At 41.8% G+C, this 20885-nt stretch overlaps 1 protein-coding gene across 1 annotated transcript; it reads left to right on the top strand.

Annotated features, from left to right (window-relative positions):
* The first annotated feature begins 1675 nt into the window (after positions 1-1675).
* Positions 1676-20077, top strand: LOC134666071 (probable tubulin polyglutamylase TTLL2). Its single transcript, XM_063523186.1, has 13 exons — positions 1676-1825; positions 3830-3922; positions 8713-8838; positions 9856-9959; positions 13082-13220; positions 14324-14486; positions 14879-14992; positions 15286-15491; positions 16145-16296; positions 16958-17105; positions 17648-17737; positions 18812-18997; positions 19396-20077. The coding sequence occupies exons 2-13, from the start codon at positions 3842-3844 to the stop codon at positions 19588-19590; spliced, it is 1704 nt and encodes a 567-aa protein (XP_063379256.1). The 5' UTR covers positions 1676-1825; positions 3830-3841; the 3' UTR covers positions 19591-20077.
* The last annotated feature ends 808 nt before the right edge of the window (positions 20078-20885 follow it).

Genomic DNA, 20885 nt, shown 5'->3' with positions numbered 1-20885 from the left:
GTCTAGTCTGAGTAATGTGAGTAACCCTGGCAAATAATAGAAGTCATATTGCAAGACTTGTGATATAAGGCAGTCGTGCTGACACCGCAAAATTGGTAAAGTAAAAAAGTCCCAACTTCAAATCGTCGGGTGACAAGCAAAAGTCACTAACTAACATCATTGAAATTATTGGACAATAAACCGTGTAATAAAGTGCATTGTTACTTTAATTTTTTGATAGTACTTAGTGAGTTTTGCTTGTCACCCGACGAAATTTGCGAGCTGTGCTTTCCATTACCTATATCGGCTATATCCGCGCTACGTCGTGCACCGAGCGCGGGATTGTGGGAGGCAAGCTTCTCAAGAACCGTCTCATTTAATTCGAAGAGCTGTGTACACATTCATCTATGGTTGTGTAAGAGGCACCTTATCAATTTCAAGTATGAGCTCGCAGTAGCCTATGTGTAATACATGTTTACTCTTTGGTTTGAATCGTGATTAATTTTTAAAGGAAATTGGCAGTTAAAGCGGCCGCGTCCACGCCGGAGCAGTAATAAACATTAAATAGCTGCAGTTAGGGTTACCAGATACACATTTAGAATTTCTTGACCAAATTACTTATTTCCGAATATTTTTCCTGACATTCATATTTTTCACGACGACCGGTTGCAAGCCCGATTGAGCTAATAGCCGTATTTTATTCATTTCAGGTTTATTAAATTTATTATTTGTATTAATTTTTGTAAATAAAAAGGTACTTTATAAAAAAGACTTCAAAAAATTAAAAAATATCGTCCATTGAATAAATTCCTGACATTTCCGTGTTTCGTCCCCATTCCTGACAAAAGGCCAAAATTCCTGACATGTCAGGAAAATTCCTGTCATCTGGTAACCCTAGCTGCAGTTGCCATCCGAATGTTTACCTTTATTCAATAGTACCTATAAAAATAAAGTCTGACCAGATATGATCATTGTCAAGAGGGCGCCGTTATTCTCATGTACAGTTCAGTATAGTATGAAAAAATTAGTTCTAGTGAAATTCCGCAACATGGCGCGTGATCATATATTCCTGGTCAGGATTTAAATGCCTGCAATTAAGGTTTTTGTATAAACCCTCGACAGTAACGTAGTCGAGACTCGCTGTATTTTAGGAAGCGCGTGGCACGCAAGCCTCGCAGCAAAATTAGGTTACAACAATTACATTAACTACTTCAGAAGTTCAGAGTTCAATCTAACTTTAAAGTATTTTAATGAACGTTCCGTTTACCTGCCGATTTAATTTAATGATAAACTTCGATATTTATTTCAAAGTATGTACTTACCTAAGGTTTTGATGGCCTTCATGATTTGTAAAAGTACAAAAGCTTCTAAAATAACATTGCAAAACCATAAAATTTTATGCCAGCGATTAGAATTGCAATAACTGCAGAGTTATTATGTAATTTACCAAAAAGGTCACGCGGTAGCGTGCTGTCTGTTCATGTTAGAAACCTTAACGATCCTCTCTTGTTAATTGTGAACAAATTGTGAACCGCAATAAAAAGTCATTTCATTTGATAAAATGCAATCGTGGTTAGCTTTTTGAAGAAAGTCGGGCGTGTCACGGTTTGTTACAAAGTAACAAATCACTTGGGGTTTACATCAGGATACGTAGGGCAGTGTAGGGCGGGCGGGCACGTAGGGCAGTCGAATCGCTCGCTCCCGCGGCGTCTGAACTTTCACGATGGTTTTCGATACGGACGCGATAAGCTGACATGCAAGAACCACATCATACGCCGACACGTGTTCATCTGCATATTTATTGCACGATTTTGATGGATTGCGAGCAGTCTGGCATGTGTATAAGGTTTGTATTTTGGTTGTTTGTTTTGTGGATATGTTGAAAGTTTTGAGCGCCGTGGTGAATTAGTAGTGGTAGGGAAAAACTAAGATCGTTGAGTTTTGAACTAAGTTATGAATGTTATTATTTTAAACGAGCTAAGTAGTGAAACTTAAGTATTAGCTATTTAGTTAGTTCTCTACATGAGCTTCGCTATAACTATGCATTTTATTATCAGCTTATGATAAACGATAGCGCCTGCTCTTTATATGGGGGAATATTAATTTTGGGGAGCCTGAGATATGGTTGCATTAAAAGTCTTGTAATCGTAATTATATTACCAACGTTTGCTAATATGGAAAGATACGTTAATAATCAACTGATTAAAATATCTATATAGTAACAGCACCAGTCATGGGACATTTAAGAGGGAATTTGGAGTATTTGTGATATTTCCCTAATACATGTGAATGGTCTACCGCTTAGCGTATTGAAAGATGAAAGTCCTACCCGTCTTTCATGTTTCAGGCGTGTTGTATCAAAGATACTGCAATGAGTTTCCACATACTTAACAAATCAAAACTATGCTATTTTTCTCCAGTCATGGACACCAAAGCTCCAGTAATGGGCCCCCCAGTAATGGACACTACTCTATCAGTATAAAATATTGAAATAGGTCATCAGATCTGGTCCATGTTATCATAATATTGCATTATCATCCAATTTGCATATTTAATTACGAATACAAAATTTCAACTCAATCGGAAAACGGGAAAGTGGCTCAAACTCGGCTACCAAGATTTGACCCACACTAAAAAACGATATTAATTTATCCGAAGTCCGAGCATACCTCCTGGTTGACATATTTCGTAACTACATTTTACTTCTGTATTGTTTAAACATGAAATGATGGCATGGCAAGCATCATTATGTAAATTTCCCATTATAGGAGATATGCAGTTTTACAGCTCCTATAATGGGATTGGGCCAAATACCACTATTTTTTTACACCTGTGGACTCACAACATAGTATGTTGTATACCTTATCTCATGGTAAATGCAATTAACAAAACACATTTTAGTTTTCATCAAGTATTAATTAATTAAAATTTAATAAATTAACTCACCTCTCTTAGCGAAGTTGTTAAGAATTCGTAGTGGTATTTTTTTTCAGTGACACGACAACTTTTGGGTTGACGCCAATTTCTTAAATAACAACCAAATTTAATAAAAATTCAAACTGAAACAGCTCTAGGACTCTTATTTATGATAATATACAGGCAGTGTTTATAAACTACTTTTAGACACTTATTTTACAGGATTTGTGGTTTTTTGTCCCATTACTGGTTCCACGCCCATCATAGGGTACACTACTATATATGAACTCATTGTGTTTGGTGCACCCGAGCTTTAGGTTTTTAATAGAACCGATAAAAACCCTAATAAAACCCCTCGACGTTGCTTCTAGCTTTAAATTGCCAATTGGAAAAAAAATATTTAAAAAATATTATCCCATTGTCATCACGCTAATCTGTCTGTAAGTATGCTGAACGAATTTTTAATCATATTCTGGCATTTTTTTTCAAAATCGATTTTTTCTGCTCTATACAGCACAACCGAGGTTTCAACCCACAACTTTTGCGACTTTTGATCACCACACACACACACACACACACACACACACACACACACACACACACACACACACACACACACATATGAAAGATTAACGGCGCGATTCGGGAAATTGCGGTGCTATATGCGACATAAGAGCCAGCCGCCATAAGGTACCTTTTGCCGTGGAACGTCACATACCTTTACTATTTCATATCTAGTGAATGTCTAATTCATTCCGAATCGAGCCGTAAGTATTTTATAGTAGGGCTAGGGAGGTAAGTCGTGCATTTGCACACGCATACACCATTTGGAGTAGTGGAACTGCTGACGAAGATAATAAAATATACGTCAGACTATTTTCTTAAGTGGGTTATTATTTGTTGTTGAATGTTTAACGATGTTGTTTTGTTAAAGGAGAAACGAGCCATGGCGGAGCTGTGTGAGGTAGACGAGCCGTTCATTTACAGACTCAACGACAATGGCTCTGGACCCAGTCTACTTGTTAAGGTACTCATGTAAATATGTATAATTACACCTTATAAAACAAGGTCCCGCGCCGTGTCTGTATGTTTGTGTGTTTGTATATTCGCGATAAACTCAAAAACTACTGAACGGATTTTCATGCGGTTTTCACCTATCGATAGAGTGATTCTTGACGAAGGTTTAGGTTTATAATGTGCGAAGCCGGGGCCATGTGTACAACCAAACACATATTATACACACATAAAGCTTACCTAGTTAATTTGGGCAACTACGTATCGAAAGACTCACGCGGGGAAGCCCCCAATAAGATGGGGCCTACGAGCTGGTTCCATTAACACATTCATTACCACTAAGTGCTACGGATTACGCTCATAGCGCGTAGCCACGGTTTCGCCGTATGTAGCGCGTAGTCGCTACGAACAGTGTACCCGGCAGTCGGGTTCTTGGTGTTGAATGTGTTAAACTTGTAGAATGCGTTAACATTTTAATTTTAATGTAGGTAAATAGCAACCCAATTAAAATTTCGTTAAATTAAAATGAGGAAGAAGTACCACCTGTTCACAATCAAAAATATCCTTGATATTCTTAATCCGTGTCGGAACGCGGATTGGCGTACTTACACAAAAGAATTAAATAAAAGAAAGGGCCGTACACCGGCCAAGCAAGTAATTATTTCAATGAGACATAAGAAGGTAAGGTCAACGAAATGCAATTAAGTCCTTAAGTTATTATGAACATATTTTAGGAAGATACTCTTATTTGTCGAACACGGTGTGTCTGAAGGATAACCGGCTATGGCTGTACTGTACTAGAAAATGCCTTATGCATCAAATTTACTTTTGCATTAACGCTTTCTTTTGAACAACGATAAATAGATAATAAAAAATAAATAAATAAATAATAATAATAATAATTAAATATTATTATTATTATTTTTTGGAGTAACGACCCCACGGACCCGAGTGCTCCCGAGAGTCGGTCAGGGTCTCCGTCTCCGGCGTGTCTTCGTCGGTCGGAGTGGACCCCAAGGGGACCCGCAGGACTCCCAGCTCTGGCTTGCCTTAATTGGCCGTCCAGAGAGGAGTCGTTAGAGCTATATGCTCCAGGGGTGGAAGTGAAAGATGCATAAGACGCGAGTTGGCACAGTGGCTGGTAACAGCCACTGGGTAGAAAGCGGCGCACACCTCTCGACACCCCTGAGCCGCTCACACCGATGTTGCTCCTGGTCGTCTTCGCGACGGCAGTTTCAGGGGCCCATCTAGTCAGCGGCAAGTCACCACCTGCCGCGATAACATGTTTTAGCATTGTTATGGCAGGTGTCCGGACTTCTCTACAATAGCCCAGTCTCATTGTCCATCCAAACTTCAATCCATAGACCGGTATACTATTCACTTTTTCTACAATAGTCCCAATGCCTGCTGCGACCGGTTCATGGGTGTTTATTGTTGCGCCTGTGAACGGGTTCCAGCAGGCGTTCTACATGACATTAAAGCTCTCCAAGGGGCCTCTACGTGTTGGATCTATATTCCCACGCAAGCCTATCAAAAGACCGGGATTTGTAGGCCCGTGAATTCCAAAATGGAGAAACAAATAATAATAATTTGATAAATAGGTAATTAAATGTATAAAAAACATAAAAAGGCACTTTGTGACTTTTTGTTTCTTTGTAGTCGTATCGATATCCGGTATCGGATCGGACAATGTGAAAATGCCCTTAATCCTAATGTCAAAACATCCGTACTTCGCTTACAACAGCACTAATTTATGCGATATTTTAAAAATTCATCATGCTAGCTTGGAGAGACGCCAAAAAGGAAAAGCTTACATAACTTGCAGGCAAACTTACAAAACTTAATTATAACAAATTGACAACAGCTACTTTTGCATAACGACGTGTTTAAAGTGCATTATATTAGGGTGCCCTTGCTAACTCAAGCTAGCAGTATTTCTTGTAAAACTTTGAATACTTTCAAGTTCCTTTCTGTCATATTTATTAACTTTAAGCTTTAATTTTAACTGCTGTTTTAGTTACGCCTAATAATGACAAGTATGCTTACTAACGTAAGGTCCGAGTCCGGTTCCGAGTCCGAGTCCGGTTCCGAGTCCGAGTCCGAATCCGGGTCCGAGTCCAGGTCCGGGTCCAAACCGGATCCGGGTCCGAACCGGATCCGGGTATGAGTCCGAGTCCGGGTCCCAGTCCAAGTCAAAATCGAAATTCGTAATCACCAAACGTGTACCATGCGTCATTGAAGAGTTCTGTTCTGGTCATCATCAGCAGTTCCACTTCATCAAATGCGACAGTTTTTAATGTAAATGCTTGATTTTATGATGAAAATACAAAAAAATCTATACGTATGCCTTTAATATTTGAGGAGTTCCCTCGATTCCTTATGGATCCCATCATCAGAACTCGAGCTTGACAAAACTGTGGCTTAAAAACTTAACTTGCTTAACGAACATAACGAAAAGGAAAAATCGCCAAACGTGAACTATGCGTCGTTTAAGAGTTCTGTTCTGATCATCATCAGCAGTTCCACTTCATCAAATGCAACAGTTTTTAATGAAAATGCTTGATTTTCTAATGTAAATACAAAAATCTCTATACGCATGCCTTTAAGATTTGAGGAGTTCCCTTGATTCCTCATGGATCCCATCATCAGAACTCGAGCTTGACAAAAATGTGGCTTAAAAACTTAACTTGCTTAACAAACATAACGACGAGGACAAATCGCCAACCGTGAACTATGCGTCGTTGAAGAGTTCTGTTCTGATCATCATCAGCAGTTCCACTTCATCAAATGCAACAGTTTTTAATGAAAATGCTTGATTTTCTGATGTAAATACAAAAATCTCTATACGCATGCCTTTAAGATTTGAGGAGTTCCCTTGATTCCTCATGGATCCCATCATCAGAACTCGAGCTTGACAAAAATGTGGCTTAAAAACTTAACTTGCTTAACAAACATAACGAAGAGGACAAATCGCCAACCGTGAACTATGCGTCGTTAAAGAGTTCCGTTCTGATCATCATCAGCAGTTCCACTTCATCAAATGTCACTTTTTTGGGTGTATATGCTTGATTTGTTGATAAAAACATCACTATATGTATGCCTTTAAGATTTGAGGAGTTCCCTCGATTCCTCATGGATCCCATCATCAGAACTGGGTTTTGACAAAAACGGGACCAATCTGTATGCATATACATTCAATCAAAAAAAGAATTTTCAAAATCGATCTAGTAATGACGGAGATATGGAGTAACAAACATAAAAAAAAATAAAAAAAAAAATAAAAAAAATAAAAAAAAACATACAACCGAATTGATAACCTCCTTCTTTGAGATTTGGAAGTCGGTTAAAAACTAAGGTTGTTATTCAGCTTCGGTGGGCACAAAACGCACCCAAATGCCCCGTTTCTGGGTCAAACAGAAAACTCTGTTACGTCTTTCCTGTAGACATACACAAGGTGTAAGGCCTATAAAGGTTAATTTTCTTATTTAACCCTTATCCACGTGAAAAGGTCCTCCTTTTATTTAGACTATGATAAAATGATTACTTACATGCCCACAAGCTGTTAACTATTGCCCACAGGAGAGAAAAATGTAGTTCGCGTGAACACACTAGTTTGTTTGACCCTTCTAGTAACACAGGCATCAACGATACATGGATACCTATAATAAAGTGATCCGATAGCCCAATAGCATTGTTTCAACTGAAGCTACTAATATAATACAAATGTCTTAGTAAAATAATACATAAAAACCGGGCAAGTGCGAGTCGGACTCGCGCACGAAGGGTTCCGTACCATAATGCAAAAAAAAAACAAAAAAAAGCAAAAAAAAAACGGTCACCCATCCAAGTACTGACCACTCCCGACGTTGCTTAACTTTGGTCAAAAATCACGTTTGTTGTATGGGAGCCCCATTTAAATCTTTATTTTATTCTGTTTTTAGTATTTGTTGTTATAGCGGCAACAGAAATACATCACGTGTGAAAATTTCAACTGTCTAGCTATCACGGTTCGTGAGGAACAGCCTGGTGACAGACGGACGGACGGACGGACGGACGGACAGCGAAGTCTTAGTAATAGGGTCCCGTTTTACCCTTTGGGTACGGAATCCTAAAAATCAAATAATATGGCATTTCATCATAATAACATTGGTATTCGAGGTGTAGGTAATTGATTAGCTTCGTAGGAAGGCTAAGTCGGAATTACCTAACTTACAATAGATTAGGGGTGGTTAGATTACCCCAGCAGGACAACAAAGTTCAACCAGGTTAAAGAAATCATTGTATCAAACTCACTCGTGTCGTATAATATGTCAAGCAATGCACCATTCTAAAATACGACGTGTTTCATTAGTAATACGGCTTCATTTTCAACGGCGTATTTTTTGGACATCCATTAGTGTTTTAAACAGTTCATTCCATTTGCCATGAGTATAATTAATTGTTCAAGCGTTCCAGTGTAAGAGCGTTCTCTGATTACGAACAGTTTTTATGAATGAAAAGGTCTCATTTCACTGGTCTGTCTTGGAACTCGATCAGAATAATTGGCTTTGAATAATTGTGTTGCGTGTCGTTAGGTGCATTGGCACAGACAGTGGCGACAAATTTATCAAGCCTTTAGTCGGGCCAGGCTATTTATAACGTACCCGCAATGACCTTGACTTAAAATAGACATTTAATTTCATTAGACCTTTAGCGGTTACTTTGGTAGACTGAGGGTTTGGTCTCCGGTTGACGTTACGCAGCGTACGGATGTTTTTGTTTATCATAGACATATATTTCTGTAAATTTTCTTTTTCTGATTAGGTGTGCAGTGAGCGTGGCTGGCGCATATATCAGGGCTACAGCGGATGCGTTGAGGAGCGGTGGAACCTGTGGTGGCGGACCAGCGCCTTCCCAGCTGCCAGTTATAAGACCCTGGGCGATTGGCAGGTAAGCTTCACTCTTGAAACTTGTTCATCGTGTCCTAGAGGTACAGCAGGCGTGCCACAACTGGCAGACAAGCGCTTTCCCAGACGCCAATTACAAAACCCTGGGTGATTGGCAGGTTACCTTCAACATCTTTTTACCAGCTTACGATTATGGGTTTCCGCACTTGAAAAAAAACCAACTGGGCTCTAGCCTGTCTCTTCCTCCGTAAGTCCGTACAGAACAGCGGGTGGGATCCTCTCGATGTCTTGCCAAATTTCCCAAACTTGACCTCGTAGTATAACTAATGATGTCCAACCTTGCGTACGTAACCAGATATTCCTATATCTTGTTGGAGACTAATCTCTGCTGCATTTTCCGTGTGCTGACGCAATTCTAACATTTTTAACTCCATTGGATCATCGTTCACCATCATCATCCACTTAGATTTGGCAATTTAGATAAGCGCAATGACCACTTTTTTATGATTACCTTATTTTTGGCAAGCTAGAGTGGCCAGATAGCGAATAAGTATAGCGATCAGTGTGCATGATTTGAAAGACCAATGCATGCATGTGTGATTTGATAAAATTAATTGATAAATTTTACTCTATAAGAAGCTTTATACAAGTTAACTTTCGTACGTAAATGTAGCCATGCGAGCTAGCTACAGCGATGACTGTACAATTTTATTGACACCCCATCTGTATGACTACAACGGAGGCCGAAAAGGAAGTAGGAACTTCAGGGATGCGTGTGTACATCACGTTTACCGCTCGCACCGCACGTGACACTCCTATAAAGCAAAACAGCATAAATATTATTACTATAAAATTTTACCCGGTCATTATCCGAAGGCTCGAGTCCTTTTAAGTTGCGCTTAAAATACTCTATTAAGGTTCGACTGAGAACTTAGAGACTTGGAAGTTTTTTAAGCACAGATTCACGCAAAAACAAGTCGAGTTCTTCAAATTCATACTCAAATGACTCTAATTCTCACATTTCTTACAACCCATGATATGGCAATTACTTTTGTTACAGTTCATGAACCACATACCGAAAGGCGGGTCCATCTGCCGGAAAGACAGTCTGTCTAGACTCCTGCGCTGCATGAGACGGATCTACGGATCTATATACGATTTCAGGTAAATTACAATGTATTTCATGTATTAGGTATCAGTGGCGGCGTGTCAAACATATCCATAGGCAAATGTAAGGCAAGGGGCTAATTTGGCTTACATATTTCCTTTAAAACTCTGCTCAAGCGTCCAAAAACAGGCAAGCTGTTGGGAATCCGCTTTTATGGACGCGCCGCCACTGTTAGGTATATGGGACAGTTTCAGTTCCAATTTAGGCCATAATATTTCAAATATCGGTGGTGCCGTGGGTACCTATAGAGGCTAAAAATAATTCTAATAATATAGGTGACTGCCAAAGCTGTACAGGATCCCAAATTAAACAGACATGAGGTTAACGATGCCCAATAATTTGCGAGGTACATACCTACAAAGGGGTTCTGCCATGTATTGTAAAATAAACAAAACGAAAACATTTCTTCGATAATCTAATAATACGTATTTATCGAAATCGTTGCTCACTCCATTCAGCGGAACTTGTTTACGAATCCGATAACGCAGAAACATCGACATCGGCTGAACATCAATCGTTTTTACAATTTCAATCGATTAAAAGAGGCAAAAACAATGGCTTTTGAACACGCAAGTTAGGTACGCAATCGAATGTGGTTGTAAATAAATTATCTAAGGGCAAACGGAGGATGTTGTTTTTGGAGTCGAAATAACCCGAAGTTGTTAGTTTTTCAAAAAAGTAAATGGTACCTACACTTTTTTTCTGATAACCTCCGTTTCCATCATTTTCATTTGGGTAAAAATTTTAAAGATTTAGTTTAGCCCAGAGATAATCACGATAGCAAACTACTACGTCAATTGCAGCATAAACAGCAAACGTGATGCGTTATATCGACATATCAACGTCAGATCTTAGATTAGAATCCAAACATGTATTCATAGCCAGACCAATCTCCTTCAGACGTATTTAAAATATTGAACTGTATTGTATACAGAATAGAATTCATGTTACATTTTACACGTTTGAAAACGATTCGAGGTTTAGAAAGCAATCGCATCATATAGGTAGTTTGAGACACCACTGAAAATTACTACACCAGCCTTCTTGAAAGAAGGCGTGGTTCGATTTCATTATACTGTCTTATACATCCGTTTTGGTGATGTTTTACTACTTCTAAGTCTTTTCAAGCGGTTCAAGTGTTTCGCAGTTAGCAACAAAAATCAGTAAGTAAGTATTTAGTGAAATCCAGGAAAGCATACACGGTACTTAACTCTGTCTCTTGATCTCTTTTGACTGGTTTTCTATCACTTAAAAATATTCCATTATAAAAAAATATTGTTAGATATCTGCAGAAACCCTGTAATCTATCTTTAATATACCAAAGGCAGGCCTACTTAGGATAGGATAGAATATACGGCTTGTTTACTTGCACTTTGTGCAATTTGTGCCTTGGCGTTTGGCGTTTGGATGACAATTTATTGCTTTGACATGGCGTCGAAAAGGTTAAAACAACTAGTGTAGATATTCGCAGTGGTATCTCGGTCTGATATTTCACGAACATGACTGAAGGATGTTATTCTAGCAGCGAAAAGGCACAAGTCACCGTCGATTTGAATGGGGCCTCGCGTGCCTGCCGGCATTACTCGTAATGCTGTGTGACTTTATATTTTTATACCCGTACACAAAACTTCGGGTTCACAACGGCCGGGTTTTCTGTATTACGGCTGGAAATAAAAAGTTGGGTATTACTGTTTCGAGTTCCCTATGGTTTCGTTTATTGAATTGTTTTCTTTCTTGTACACGAAGGTGTTCAAGATTTTTGGGAGGCGTGCATGGAGTCGAATCCAGCACGTAGCCGATTTCAATTCAAATTCATTAGCTTACTTACGTTTAGTTTTACGAGTACAAAAGATTAATTAATTTCATAAGATAAGGATAGTAAATAAATTGCAACTTAGGTTGTTATCATAGGAATTATGATATAAGTTGACCGGGGTCCCTTTGTTTCCCCTAAAGTTTTAAGTCATAATGTAACGTTTGTCATATTATCGTTCGTCATAAAACTGAAACCGTTAACTTTTCAGGATTTTCATAAGGTTATTCTATAGATAGGATAGGTTAGGTTAGGTTTGTTTTTTTTTTTTTTTTTTTTTTTTCCCGTCGAGTGCTCCTCCAGAAGTGGAAAGAGAGATTGGAGGCGCCAAGTGCCGGCCACTGGACCGTCGAAGCCATCCGACCCGTTCTGGAGCGATGGATCAGAAGAAAGGAGGGGTTCCTCTCCTTCCACCTTACTCAGGTTCTCTCGGGGCATGGTTGCTTCGGAAGATACCTGTGTAGGAGGGCGGGACGGGAACCAACTATGCAATGCCACGACTGCGGCGATGCCGAAGACACGGCGCTGCACACGCTGGCCATTTGCCCAGCGTGGGCGGATCAGAGGGCCGCACTCGTGGCCGTAGTGGGGAGAGACCTTTCCTTGCCAGCGGTAGTAAAAGCCATGCTTGGTGGGGAGAGTCGATGGAAGGCGGTGGCCTCCTTCTACGAGGACGTGATGGTGCAGAAGGAGGCAGCGGAGCGTGGCAGGGAGGAAGATCCGGCCTCTCAGCCAATGCGCCGCAAGCGCGTGGGGCGGCGGCGGTTGGCATACGACCGCCGGTTACCCCCATAAGGGCACTTGTGGGCGGCAGGCTCGGGGACGTCTGTCGCCCGCACAAAGGTCCCTGCGTGGGCGGGCGCGATGTGTAAGCAACGCGCCCACTGAGGTGAAGGGGTGATTTCCCCTAGAGTCGGGTCCGAGTCCGGACGGCTGCTGGCGAGGTTGCGGAAGAGTACTTCGGCGTTCCTGGGACCTCGCCGTATAGCAGCGAGGCGGCAACAGAGGGGTTTTAGTGGGTAAACCTGGGGTCTCATGAGCCCACAACAGGGAGACCCACATAACCATCCCGGCCCGTCCCCGCGCCGGGGTGGTATGCGTAAAGCATTTCCCCTCTTGAAAAAAAAAAAAAAAAAAAGGTTAGGTTTGTTTTATGGCAATCCTGAAAAGTTACGCGTTTTTGTGAAAAACCAATTATGACTAACGAAAATTCGGACAAATAAACATTATGGCTTAAAACTATTTGGGAAACAATAGAGACCCAAGTTGACAACTTTTTGATGCTGACAGTGCCTTTATTTCCAGCCCACCCTGCTTCCATCTCCCACTGGAGTACGCCAAGCTGGTGGCCGAGTGCTCCCGACTCCGACACGAGCAGGACGGCGCGGTGTGGATCCACAAGCCTGTGGCGCAGAGCCAGGGCCGGGGGATCTTCCTGTTCCGGGTATATAGTCTCACTCTTCCATCATGCCGTTTCCCTCTGAGCAAGATGGCGGCAGCGCGGTGTGGATCCACAAGCCTGTAGCGCTGAGCCAGGGCCGGGGGATCTTCCTGTTCCGGGTATATAGTCTCACTCTTCCATCATGCCGTTTCCCTCTGAGCAAGATGGCGGCAGCGCGGTGTGGATCCACAAGCCTGTGGCGCAGAGCCAGGGCCGAGGGATCTTCCTGTTCCGGGTATATAGTCTCACTCTTCCATCATGCCGTTTCCCTCTGAGCAAGATGGCGGCAGCGCGGTGTGGATCCACAAGCCTGTGGCGCAGAGCCAGGGCCGAGGGATCTTCCTGTTCCGGGTATATAGTCTCACTCTTCCATCATGCCGTTTCCCTCTGAGCAAGATGGCGGCAGCGCGGTGTGGATCCACAAGCCTGTGGCGCAGAGCCAGGGCCGAGGGATCTTCCTGTTCCGGGTATATAGTCTCACTCTTCCATCATGCCGTTTCCCTCTGAGCAAGATGCCGGCAGCGCGGTGTGGATCCACAAGCCTGTGGCGCAGAGCCAGGGCCGGGGGATCTTCCTGTTCCGGGTATATATACATATTAGTCTCACTCTTCCATTATGCCGTCTCCATTGACGTATAATATCTAAGGACGGGCATTACGGGCACTAAAAATGGTACTAGTTCAGCGGTGTTACTCACGAATTCCAGCCAATCGTGGAGTCTAACGCAACTAGTTGCGACCAATAGCGCGCGTAATGCGAACTCATCAACCAATCGCGTGCGTGATGCGAACTCATCTACCAATCGCGTTGTAGCGGTGTCACACCGTTGTACTGGCCCCTGTCATGCCTCATTATTATTGCCCGTAAAACCAGTCCCTAGATATCCATGTCAATGGCCGTCTCCCTCTGAACAAGATGGCAGCATTGCGGTGTAGATTCACAAGCCAGTAGCGTATGCAGAATCAGGGCCGGGGCATTTTTATCCTATCATAAAAAATAATTGCAGTACATATCGGTATTCGTAATCGTCCGCCTCTCCTTTCTCTACGCTGTCATGAGAGCAGTGAAGCGAGATCTATAAGTTTACCTTCTTATCTCAATTTCAGAGCATCTGCGAGATGCGTTGCGGGAGCGCAGCGGTGGTGCAGCGTTACATCGAGCGGCCGCTTCTCATAGCGGGATACAAGTTCGACCTGCGGCTGTACGTGTGCGTGCCCGGGTACAGACCGCTCACGGCGTACATGTACGCTGAGGGACTGGCTAGGTTCGGTAAGAAAGACCAATACTACAAGAGACTAGAATACAGCGCCCTCTAGATTAGCCAGATGACATATTAGTCTGTGAGATGCGGTGCGGCAGCGCAGCGGTCGTGCAGCGTTACATAGAGCGGCCGCTTCTCATAGCGGGATACAAGTTCGACCTGCAGCTGTACGTAGTGTACGTGTGCGTGCCCGGATACAGGCCGCTCACGGCGTACATGTACGCCGAGGGACTGGCTAGGTTCGGTAAGAAAAACCAATACCTTTCTTTGTGCCTCATGGAAGCCTAGGGGTCCTAAGCTTTAGTCACGTCTACAATTCGACTCAATAGGGGTAACCTCCTAATGAAACGTTTTTGTGTGTCGTACGTACACTAATAATACTTATGCTATTTTCTTTCAGGAACGGACAAATATACTTTGTCAGATATCCACAACCCATACAGACACTTGACAAATTCCTCTCTCAACAAAACCGGCCCTCGGTATGCGGAGTGCAAGGATAGGATAGGGAGCGGTGAGTGTTTAGGACGCCTTTACTTAAACTTACTATCAACACAGCAAAATTCTATTATAAAAAAGTTGTAACACAAACACAAAAAATAATTTGGTAGGCTTATTTACTTTGTTGTTCAAGTAGGTATCTCAGTCCCTCCAGATTTTGGAGAATCAGCTGCCAATTGCCATTCGCGAATTGTTTGCGCACTCCACTTCAAACTATATCGAGAAATTAGCGAACCTTACGCGGGCGTATTCGCGGCGTTTATAAAATCTGGACACGCTGAGAAATATGTTTAAATTTCAATTCAGGCTGCAAGTGGACATTGAAACAAGTTCGTCGAGCGCTAGTGGGCCGCTGGGAGGCGACGGAGTGGCTCGTGTGGCAGCGGATCCGAGCTTTAGTTACCCTGACACTCTTAGCTCAGGCCACAGGAACTCCACCCGCGAGGAACTGTTTCGAGTTCTATGGCTTTGATGTTCTGCTGGATGATGCTTTGAAGCCATGGCTCTTGGAGGTTAGTTCTGGATCTGGTGGGTATAAGATCCAGCTTGATCTTAGAGGATATAACCAACGGAGACGCCATGTCTAAAATTTTCGGTACAAAATAGTCTGCCGTTTTTTGCGGGGGAGGGGAACATCAAATGTAGGTACGTCATGTCAGATAAACGTCAGTCCATACATATGGTTGACATGTGGTTGACCATTGGCCGCCTATTTTCGACAGAGGGGAACGCCTGTTAATGGTTAATTACTCCGAAAGCTTGATGGTCATTAGCTCAGACAATGGAACTCTTGCGAGGAAATGATTCGAGTTCTATGGTTGTAAAGGACTTAAAAAGTAGGACGCCATTTTGAACTTAAGTCCACAACAGTAGTACAAATAACCATCTTCGCCGGTTTTGGACATTGCTAGCCGTTTAGATTTTCGTCTATCTTCGAGTAGGTACATAATATATGAATATGAACATCATAAATAGGAAAAGTAGGAAACCTGCCCATTTGCCGACATGCCATCAGCCCATCAATAATAGGGTATTGTTATGGGTATAAGCGAAATGTTGGTTGATTTTCTACATGAACAGGCACAGCAGTCACATAAGCAGTCATTGGACTGGAACTTTTCAGTGCCAAAAATTTGATAATGTAAACTGCTCATTTATGTTTCAGGTGAACCTCTCGCCAGCGCTAGCCGCAGACTGCGAGGCCGACGTGACCGTGAAGAGGCCGATGCTGCACGAGCTGTTTGACCTGCTTGGACTCCCCATGCGGCACACCGGCCTCTCGCTTCTACAAGGGCCTCCTGCCACGCATATCAACAGGTATCATACAGAGTGTTTCTGGTAAATCTCTCATTGGAGTTGATGGAAGATTGCGAGGCTGATGTTACCGTGAAGAGGCCAATGCTGCACGAGCTATTCGATCTACTCGGCCTTCCCATGCGGCACACCGTCTTGCTGCTGCAGGGACCGCCGGCCACATAAATCAACAAGTATAATATAAGTGTTACAGGTGAACCTTGGTACTGGATGAAGATTGTGAGGTCGACGTGGCTGGGATACAAAAGACCAGCTTCATCGTTACTCTGGTGTAACGATCGTAGCCGCCTTGTCGAGCTGGCCGGGTAGTCAACTAACATTTTTCCACGAAAACTATTTTTTTTTTTTATTATGCATGGGTTTACTCATGGCCACAGACTAGCCGAGGCGTAGACGTGGCCTACGATGGAGCGAGCTCGCCCAGAAGGTGCCTGTTCACTCTTGATTTGAAGGTTGCCGGGTTATAAGAGCACGGAAATATAGACGCCGGCAAGGAATTCCATTCCTTGGCAGTGCGCATAAGGAAAGTAGAAGCAAAGCGCTTAGTGCGAATTGGCGGAATATCTACCAAGTAAGGATGGAAACCGGCCGTGCGTCTAAAAGTCCGATGGTAGAATGGGGACGGTTAACGGTATAACAGTTAGATATTTTAAATCATTTTCAGTACATCATCAGACTGTGACAGTACAGTGCGGACGGTGCGACCCCGTACATCAGTACCGTCTGCGGGTCGCCCACGTCCGTTGCGGCGGCGGCGCGCCATGCCAATACACTGCGTGACGCTGCAAGCGCCCTCTCTCGACAAAGACACGGTAACTGTTAACAGCATCTTTAAAGTGTGATTGTTAAGTACTGTGCGATCCCCATATTCAGACGACGATATTACAGCGAGGACGAGGACGAGGACGTCATAGTACTTCAGTGGCATCGGCAGGTCGCCCGCGTGACTTGCGGCAAGGTGCTACTTGCTGCCTAGGCCGACAATCTTTTATGATAATAATTATCATCATTAATTGCCAGCGCGTTTTATTAAAGCACTTACATCAAGATGTTTTTCGCAGCCTACTATCACGCATTGTTCCGTGGTTTAATGAGTAAGTATAACACGTGGTTTAATGAGTATGACAAGCATAACATATCCGGCGTATGATCTTAGATGTAATTTTACAGAAGTCACATGACCTGCAATTTTGCTGTCTGATTTAATTGGCAATGTCGGCAACCTAATTAATTCCCGAATTTGTCGCAGTCAATAGCTTTTACAAGAGCGATTGCCAATTTGCCACCACACCTAACGATGTAATTTTATTAGGTTTTGTCTGAGTATTTGTCACATTTTAATTATGTTTTTCAGGAATCCAATGACAAAGGAAAATACGCAAACAGCGGAAGCCCATCTAGCACCTCCACATCTTCAGGAAGCCCTGAGGAATCCGACTGCCAGGTGATTTCATATTGAATATCCCTTCAGGTCGTATACGTTATTCGAGTAATCACTTTCTGTCAAATAATCGAATTTTCGGCATCTTGCCACATTATCAGGGTTATTGTTACCTGATCAATAAAACCAATAAACATATCTTAAACTCCTTAATATTCGATTAATCACGGCGCAGATAACAACTTATACGGCTTGGTAGAAACAATATGCCAACGCTTATTCTAGAGGTCTTTATTGCCAGTCAAAAAACGACGTCGAAGTTGAACTTTTGAATGGAAATTTGATTTCCTTTGTTAATCCGGTGTCGTGTCGGTGGTTTACGATTCTGAAGAAGTTAGAACCAAAAAAGTAAGCATGATGTTAAAAACAAACCTAAACACGAAAATAGCACATCCATTTATCAAAGTTTTGTGCGCCACCTATCGACACTGGCGTTCACTAGTTTTCCGACTGGTTTACCTTACAGAATCAGGTTTGAGGCTTGTGAGATTGTGTTCAGAGTTCTGTTGGCAGAACATAGATGTCGCGCATCGGTAGTCGGTTTATACATAATTATTATCTGCGATAACATTTCTTGATTAATTTACTTTTTTTATAAAATACGCTGGCTCTTGTGAAAAGGGGTAAAAGTTTTCTACAGGATAGGAGGGACTTGTACCCCGTATTACTAGAGCTAGTTATAGTCAGCCAAGAAAGTGGTCTACCACTTTTCGGCTCTATCATCTGATTGATAGAGTCGAAAAGTGGTAGACCACTTTCTTGGCTGACCGTACGATTAATTTTGATATATATAATGTCGATTGTTTGTCTTCGAGAGAGTTGCTGATCCAATGCTGACCAAATCTCCAAGATGCAATGGGTTTAATAAAACGGTAGGAAACTAATTCTGGTCCAATAAGAAACTTACCTAACTATCATAGGTAAATAATATAACGAATCTATTTATTTAGTTTTTTACCCCTCTTTTCATAATATGTTAAATTAACCGATTTAACCAGTCCAGAACATTTATTTTGTGCACATCTTTTCACAAAATAATTCGGCATTATTATCCTAACCCTTGAAAACATATCCCAGTCAACCCCAAGTCTGGTCACACCGTCGACGGAAGACGAGTCGTGGCGCGGCGGGCACGCGACGGCGGCGAGCCGGCGGCGCATGATCAACGCGTGCGCGTGGGGCAACGGCGTGCGCTGGGAGCGGGCGCCCGCGCGCGTGGGCCAGTGGGTCCGGATATACCCACACACACTGCCTGATAATGAGGTGAGTCCCGGCAATAACTTTTGCTGTTGCCAGCCGTCACATTGACTATGTAGTCAATTTGATGTACAGTCGACGTCAAAGATATGTTTACACTTTTCGCCTTATTACAAAGGAGTAAGGTGCAAAAGTGTAAATATGTCTTTGACGTCGACTGTACATCAAATTACAAGCGAGTTAAAAAAGTTCTAAAATAGGATACTCAGGTGTTTATGAATTTACTATGGATTCTGATGATGTATTTCATGGAATTGTAAATCATCTATTACTAAACTATTTCCTGGCAATTGTGGGTAGAGTAAATTCTTTGTAAAATTTTGAGGCTAAATAGAATTTTTCATAAAGAGCAAATATTTTTCTAAGTAAACAACTTTAAGTACTATTTCTGTTTTTAAATTTAGATTCAGATCGAAGAAGTTCGTGAAAGCGTGGCCAACGTGTCAAAATTCGTCCGTGCAGCGCGCGAGGTGGCGCGCGAAAACGCTCGAGACGCGCGGCCGCCCCGCGACTCGACGCGCGACGCGGATTTCGAGGCCACACTGCGCAAGAAGTTGGCTTACGGGCCCAACTTTGAAGTGTGGCTACCGCCAGTCTAAGGGTCTAGTTTGTGTTCATTAATTTTCGACTGGAGCGAACTGTATGTGTAACGATTTATTACTTTAATCTGTGCTCCAATCGAAAAAATCAGCCTGGGCATAAGTACCTCGCCTTAGGATTAAGTTTAAGTTTTTAATAAACCTAGAGAGTAGTTAGGTAAATGAAGTCGGTTGACTATACACCGTATTGGATCTCATTTGCAATACAGTGTGGCCTAAAATTTCGTTGACAAAGATTTTTAATGCGGCATTTGGTTGGTAACAAAGCTGTGCGTTTGTGTATGTTTACCTATGTTTGTGTGTGATTAAATGATTGTAATTTCAATTTTTAATGACATTTTGTAAAAGATGTAAAATTAAAGACAGTATTTATGAGCCACCTGTAGTTGCAATGTTTAGGTTTTAAACTTGTTTTATTTTCGGTTAGTAAGTTCTAACTGTCAACTGGCGAACTAAGATATAATTTTAAACTAACGTAACAAATAAATGCTTGCTCAAATTATAGTATTACTATTTTTATTTTTCCCTGATGCCCTTACATATTTGATATCTTCGAAACAACGAATGCTTATTTGTGAATACCTAATCATTATAGAGGCAGAAAATAACAGTTAAACCATACTCAAGCGAAATATGCAGTCCACACCGTTCAAGGTGTCATTTACACTTGGCACAATACGACGAGCTAACGAGAGCCGCACGCGAGAGCCGTGATTTGACTATTTGCAAGCTAAACTAGCTCGGAACTATTGTTTACTTTGAGGTTAGGTTGCGCATATACTTATTTACTTCTCTTGGTTGTGTAAAATAATGCAATATATTTTTGCTAATTACGTAATACGATAAGTTCGAAAAAAGATATGCAAAAAAGGAAAAGGTCCTTCAATTTAACTACCAAAGTAATGTCTAAAAAATTTATAAGTTTTGAATTTTCCGTGACTCTTCTTAAAATCTGGCCACATATTTCGTAATATTTCTATAAGTAAATTAAATAGAGTCAGAACAAGGCAAGTCTGCAACGATATTGATAGCACACAGAGTGCATGTGTTATTTTAAACGTCAAACTTCTATGGAACTATGACGTATAAATTCAAAATCGTTGCAGACTTTTCTTGGTCTAACTTCTAACAAGTTCTACCTGTGATTATATTTTGAAAATAGAGTCCGCTTAAGCTAACTATTTTACTACTAACGACTTTTATACAACAAATGTAGAATGTCATTATATTCGTCATATTTTAAAGTTAATAGCTTGGTCCAACAACCCTAGTCCATCACAGTCCACGGTTAGATA

This window comes from Cydia fagiglandana, chromosome 7, assembly GCF_963556715.1.
Source record: "Cydia fagiglandana chromosome 7, ilCydFagi1.1, whole genome shotgun sequence".
NCBI classification, from domain to species: domain Eukaryota; kingdom Metazoa; phylum Arthropoda; class Insecta; order Lepidoptera; family Tortricidae; genus Cydia; species Cydia fagiglandana.
Note: the sequence above shows the minus strand (reverse complement) of the source record. Positions and strands in the feature narration are given on the sequence as shown.

What these genes read in the sequence shown, in the direction of transcription:
- LOC134666071 (XM_063523186.1), top strand. Translation starts at nt 3,842, where the DNA reads ATGGCGGAGCTGTGTGAGGTAGACGAGCCGTTCATTTACAGACTCAAC. An exon ending in CAAGGATAGGATAGGGAGCG is followed by an intron (nt 14,993 to 15,285) that starts GTGAGTGTTTAG and finishes ATTTCAATTCAG; the next exon opens with GCTGCAAGTGGACATTGAAA. An exon ending in CCTCTCTCGACAAAGACACG is followed by an intron (nt 17,106 to 17,647) that starts GTAACTGTTAAC and finishes TATGTTTTTCAG; the next exon opens with GAATCCAATGACAAAGGAAA.